We start from the raw sequence: 6,257 nt of genomic DNA, 5'->3' as shown, positions 1-6,257 counted from the left end.
AAAAAAAAAAAAGAAAGCTGGAAAGTACGGAAAACTCTATAGTCTTTTGATAAGGAGAACAGAGGTTTTCAAGTATCAAGAAAGCATTCTCTTACTCATACTCAGTATTTGTAATGCTTTTTCCATGATTGGTACAAATGACTTTCAGTGTACCATCCATCGTCCTTGCGGTTCCAGAAGCAATCATTCTCAAAAACACATTTCTAAACCAGCTGTACCAAAATATTTTTTTTCTCCAAAAGACCCACGCACATTGAAGTTAAATCATGTCTGCTGTTTGGCTTCGAACACCCACTATGGAAATAAAGAATACTCTCCACTTCTATCGGACAACTACAGATACAACCAAAAACCCCATCTGCGTTTATTTCCAGAAATTAATTTTTAAGTAGATTACCATTACTGTATGTTATGGAGTGAAAGCCTTTATTACCCACCAGATGTTACTGCCACTGTGGAAGGGAGAGTCGCACACACTTTCACTGTTTCTGTGATTTGTAGGACAGCAATGCTGCCATCAGCCAGACAAACTGCCATCATGGAGGGAACAGTGGGGTTCCACTTCATATCGATCACCATGCCTCCTGCATCTTTCAAAAGCTTATGATAGGCAAATGGGCGTTTTTGCTGTTTAGCCTTTTAAAACAAATGTCCAGAAGCAAAAATAAATTGATAAATTAATAAATACACAGACATTTAATAGTTGAACAAAATTATCCAATATGCACGTTTTCTCAAATTACAGTTCCCTTTTCTCCGTGACCACGACCAAAAAAAAAAAAAAATACGAGCTCTACATAACAATCTATTTGTTACAGACAATTTCAACCCAACTTTGAAAAATGGCGGTCCAATTATTCTAGCGCACTGGAGGGACTGCCAGCAGGGGAATACACAAAAATATAATAATTGGTAAAAAGCAAAGACTAGATTAAAATCTTGGCTCTGCTTCTTAATAGTGTTGGGTCCTCAGATGTTTAAATTCTTTGGGCCTGTCTCTCCATCTATAAAATGAAGACAACGCACCTACTTTGTGAGGCCATGGTTCGTACAAATGAGGACAAGGCATAAAAAGCACCAATATAGGACCTGGCAAACAGTCAGTATAAACACTCAAATTACTGACAATTATCATTATGAAACTGCTTGGAATGGAAGAACACAGCCAGAGGAGGTCAGAGACCCGGGATGCAGGAATTTCTGACACTACTTTTTTTTTTTTTTTAAGATTGTATTTGTTTATTTGACAGAGAGAGACAGCCAGCGAGAGAGGGAACACAAGCAGGGGGAGTGGGAGAGGAAGAAGCAGGCTCCCAGCAGAGGAGCCTGATGTGGGGCTGGATCCCAGACCGCCGGGATCACGCCCTGAGCCAAAAGCAGACACTTAACGGCTGAGCCACCCAGGAGCCCCTCTGACACTATTTTTAACTCTACAGCCTTGGGCAAGCTACCTAAGGCTCCCTGGGCTTTGGCTGTCTCATTTGTAAATAAGAAAAAATACCTTGGGGCAAATGTTATGAAATAATTTCTTGAAGTCCCTTCTATCTCAAAGATCTATGATCCTACAGTTAAGGACTTTTTTAAAAATCCATACTTCAATCTAGAAAATGACTCCAGGGGTCAACCCAGAAATTTCTAGGTTATGATTCAATACCAGAAAGTCTTTTTAGGTCTCATGTTGACACTACAGTTTGCCAGTAGCTTACCTCATTTGAAAATGTGCGAACATCAAAAAAAGCGATGATGGAACCATATTCACTGGACATCATGCACACGGACAGTGTGAGGTTATCACAGCTCAGGGCCAGGTGATGTATCGGGAATTTCATAGGAACCAGCAAGCCTTGAACTTTATCAACTAAGAAAACATTTAAAAAAGACAAAGCAGAAAGCGTAAGCCACAAGCCCTTTATCCAGGTCTATGTGAAACAATTTTCACATCTACATAAACATACAAGCACACTTTGATACCTGGTTATGCAGATAAATCTGTTTTCTTACAGATGTACAGTGATCCATTAAATTTCCCAGATTCTTCCTCATATGACCTAGGCAAACTGTGGCTGTTGCCCTTGTTAAAAATAACGTCCTGTACTCATATTTTTGCAACAATGCGTCCTATTTGTTTGGATGGTACTATCGTGCCAACTAAAATGCCATGCAACAAAACCCTTCTCCTAGGGATCCAGAAACCAGGTTCAACTGAGCAAAAATAAAAGCATGGCAGAATGATCACTTCTTCCTGCTGAGCTCAGAGGAACAACTCACCAAAAGGACCAAAGGGAACAAACAGAAAGGCTTCTAGCATCCTACCTGGAACTTATTCTTCTTAGGGATCAATGTGAAGACTAACAGCAGTTTTAATTTATATACTAGAATGATCTCTTGGGAAGGACACTGCATTAGCACTTCACTACACTCCTCTCTCTACCGTGCAACAAAATTGAGTAACTCACCTATCTTATTGGGATCGTCACCAGGTTTATTTTGAATCAGAAGATTTTTAGTAGGAAAAATCTGCAACCCACTGGCTCCACCAGCAAACACCAGGCCATACTTGTTGGACACTGCAAGCAGACTCGAGCGTTCCTTGGGCAACTCCTCAGGTGAGTCAAAGATTCTCACCTTCTTCAGCGCTCTAAACTGAAAATCCTATTGTTGAGGGAAGAAACCATGATCAATTCAGGATAAGAGGATATTAAATCATGTCTGTCATTATACTCCAATAGCCCTAAGTCCAGTACAACCAAAATAACTACTATCCTGAGGCCAAGGGCTGTGTGGCTCAGTGGTTTTTAAGCTTCCTGTGCATACTTGTCGTACGTGGCACAGGATCTTATTAATGTTTACTGAATCAAATAAAGTTTTAAAAATTCTTTCATGAAGTCTTCCTTAACTAATCCAGCTCACACTGATCTTTTCCTTTTCTACTCCTAGTTTATTGTCCTAACCACTACCCATGCCGCACTTTATAATTCAAAATCTTATCCTGTTTGATGGTACGTGTTGTCTCACGACTTGGAGTGGTGCTTAATAACTGTTGTTAAATATTGAAAGCATCACCCAACTACGCTGTTAGCCTGAACTTCCAGTGCAGTACTCAACAAATAATGACCACAGAATGATAACCAAATCCCAAAAGAACTGGCTTACTTGCATTAAATACGAAACAAAATTCCATCACAGAAAAGGACAGGTATGGTCAATCTCTTAATATTCAAGACCTGCAAACATACCTAGATGCCATGAGGACACCTAAACACAAGTCCAAAGCCCTAGGCTGTAAGGCCAGGCATGGCTTGATGTGTCTGCCTCTGAGACCTCACCTCACAACACTCTGCTTTCCTCCCACAAGTGCACCACTACCTCTGCAACATCCAGGGCCACCTCCAACCCAGACCTGTTTCGTTGCAGTTTCTTTCAATGCTCATGCTCCTTAGCACTTCAGGGCCTAGGAGCCTTCCCCAACCTCCTGTCAACGCCTGACTCACCCAGTCTTCCATGAATACATCTATACGCTTTCAAAGACAATTTTCAGTGTGTACCACCTCTTATCAAGAATTCCCTAAGTTTACCAATCACTACATTAAATTGTACCATATATGGGTGATTTTATTCAATTCCAAATCTACCTTAAGTCAAGGTGTCGGTTAAAAAAATGTGAATCCCCCTTTGCTTACATTCCCAAAGGGTAAAAGCCAAAGACAGCCTTTCTCAGCCTTCATTTTTGTACACTTGTGGTGTTTTGCACAGGATCCCTAACACAACCCACATAGTAATTTCCTTAGATTTGGTGTTTTACACATAGGTGCTAAAAGATGAACTGAAATACTCCGCTTAATTCCAAATGAGTAAGGTGACCAGAAACCCACAGCTTTCCAGATGAAACCACACAGGAGAAGAATGAAATTTTCAGTACTTTTGTAATTCTCATCCTCATACTCTAAATATCCTATTTGGGACACAGGGGTGTGGAGAGCCAGCGGGATGAACAGGCACAGGAAAGCTTTCCTTTCTGTTATGATCAGTAACTTAAAGGGAGACTGTCATCTTCCAAATCTGTGGTTCTGAAACTTTTTCTTCCTTCTGCCCCAGCATACCTGAGAAACTGGCACACTCTCATTGGGTGGCTCACCACTCCGCCCGCCCCCCGCCCCGTCATTCTCAACAAAGAAGAATCACTACTCTAAATATGGGATGGATTACTACTCTCTAAACGCATTTCAGTGACGGGATCAATCGCCTAAGAGCTCCCCGCAACTTACTCATAACCGTCATTTGGATCACCCGCCCCTCTCTTCAGTTCCCTGACTTTACGCTGATTTCCAATACCAAAACAGTTCCCCTATTCCATTCAACTAAAGGTTTTGTAGAAAAGGTGATGAACCCCGGCTCTGCCTTAGGCGCGCCTGGACCCTTTTACAGAGGTAGTATAGTGTGTACGAGAGGGTCTAAAAAAACCACCTCGCTTTCAGCCCCTTTATCNGCAGGGCAAAGGGTACCAAACATCAGCTTTGTCTACTCATTTCATGGTAATCATTTCCCGAGCAAGAGCCTGGGCACTGCGCAAAACACTTCAGACGTGTTATTTAAGCTCCAAGACATCCTAGTTACCGAGGGGTTTATCGTTGTCATTTAATTGATGAGAAATTAAGAAAATATCCCAGTGCCCCTCACTCACAAAGTGGTGAAGGCAGGATTAGAATTCAGTTTGTCCGGATATGTTGATTGACGACAGTTCTCCGTACAGGTGTTTGTATCGGAATTATAAATGCTCTAGGACAGAAATTCTTAACTGGAGCCTGTGGGTTATCTGGGGGGGGGGGTATTTTCTGCTACTTACTGCTTGGTTTTCAGCAAATTGCTTATCTGCTCCAAGCCTGCGTCTCATTAAAAAAATTAAAGATTTTATTTGAGAGAGGGCATGATGGAGGGGGAGAGAAGCAGACTCCCCACTCAGGTGGGCTCCCTCCTTGGACCCCGAGATCATGACCTGAGGCAAAGGCAGACGCTTAACTGACTGAACCATCCAGGCGCCCCCCTGCTACTCATTTTTAAAATAAGGATAACATGGGACGCCTGCATGGCACAGCGGTTAAGCGTCTGACTTGGGCTCAGGGCGTGATCCCGGCATTCTGGGATCGAGCCCCACATCAGGCTCCTCCGCTATGAGCCTGCTTCTTCCTCTCCCACTGCCCCTGCTTGTGTTCCCTCTCTTGCTGGCTGTCTCTATCTCTGTCGAATAAATAAATAAAATCTTAAAAAAATAAAAAAATAAAATAAGGATAACATAGCAGAACCAGACTTATAGGGCTGTTGTGAGGNGCCAACTTCCTTCCCTCACCGCTGGCAGTGCGCAGCAGACTCCGCATTTCCGGCGCGCTTCGGTGACGTCACGCGCCCCGGGCCGTCGTGCGGTCGGAGGAAGCTGAGCCACCCTCTGAAGTCGCGCGCTCTCCCGGCTACCGCTTCCCATTGGCCGGGTAGGGGGCGTAGCCCTGGGCCGACGCGCCTGCGCCCTGAAGCGCCCGGGTCCCGCCCCCGGCGTCGCGGCTGGAGCGGGCTGGCAGAGTGTTGGTTTGTGTGGTTGTTTGCGCGGCGCCACCTCGATCCGTCTGCGCTCCTTGTGGCGCTGAAACCCCGCAGTAACCGTAGGGTGTACGAGGTTATTAACAGTCCCCGAATGAGGGGAGTTAGGAACCTGACAAACATCTCCAGGGGGCAGCTCTTGAGAGAGGCTTTGGAGGGGGCTGTGGGTGGGGTCTCGGAGGACTCTTCGGCTCTAAGCGCGAAGGCTCAAAGGGGCAGGGCAAAGGGTACCAAACATCAGCTTTGTCTACTCATTTCATGGTAATCATTTCCCGAGCAAGAGCCTGGGCACTGCGCAAAACACTTCAGACGTGTTATTTAAGCTCCAAGACATCCTAGTTACCGAGGGGTTTATCGTTGTCATTTAATTGATGAGAAATTAAGAAAATATCCCAGTGCCCCTCACTCACAAAGTGGTGAAGGCAGGATTAGAATTCAGTTTGTCCGGATATGTTGATTGACGACAGTTCTCCGTACAGGTGTTTGTATCGGAATTATAAATGCTCTAGGACAGAAATTCTTAACTGGAGCCGTGGTGGGGGTTGGGGGGGGGGGGGGTATTTTCTGCTACTTACTGCTTGGTTTTCAGCAAATTGCTTATCTGCTCCAAGCCTGCGTCTCATTAAAAAAATTAAAGATTTTATTTGAGAGAGGGCATGATGGAGGGG

At 44.2% G+C, this 6,257-nt stretch overlaps 1 protein-coding gene across 1 annotated transcript in view; it reads right to left on the bottom strand.

Moving 5' to 3' along the window:
- Nucleotides 1-3,503, bottom strand: part of LOC117802930 (nuclear pore complex protein Nup214-like) — a 15,225-nt gene extending 11,722 nt beyond the window's left edge. The window contains exons 1-4 of the mRNA XM_034663746.1: nt 3,492-3,503; nt 2,457-2,652; nt 1,707-1,858; nt 438-636 (exon numbers count right to left, since the gene is read on the bottom strand). Of these exons, the coding sequence (XP_034519637.1) occupies nt 438-636; nt 1,707-1,858; nt 2,457-2,652; nt 3,492-3,503 (559 nt within the window). The remainder of the gene's footprint in view (nt 1-437; nt 637-1,706; nt 1,859-2,456; nt 2,653-3,491) is intronic.
- Between the last annotated feature and the right edge of the window lie 2,754 nt (nt 3,504-6,257).

This window comes from Ailuropoda melanoleuca, chromosome 7, assembly GCF_002007445.2.
Source record: "Ailuropoda melanoleuca isolate Jingjing chromosome 7, ASM200744v2, whole genome shotgun sequence".
In the NCBI taxonomy this organism is placed as follows: domain Eukaryota; kingdom Metazoa; phylum Chordata; class Mammalia; order Carnivora; family Ursidae; genus Ailuropoda; species Ailuropoda melanoleuca.
Note: the sequence above shows the minus strand (reverse complement) of the source record. Positions and strands in the feature narration are given on the sequence as shown.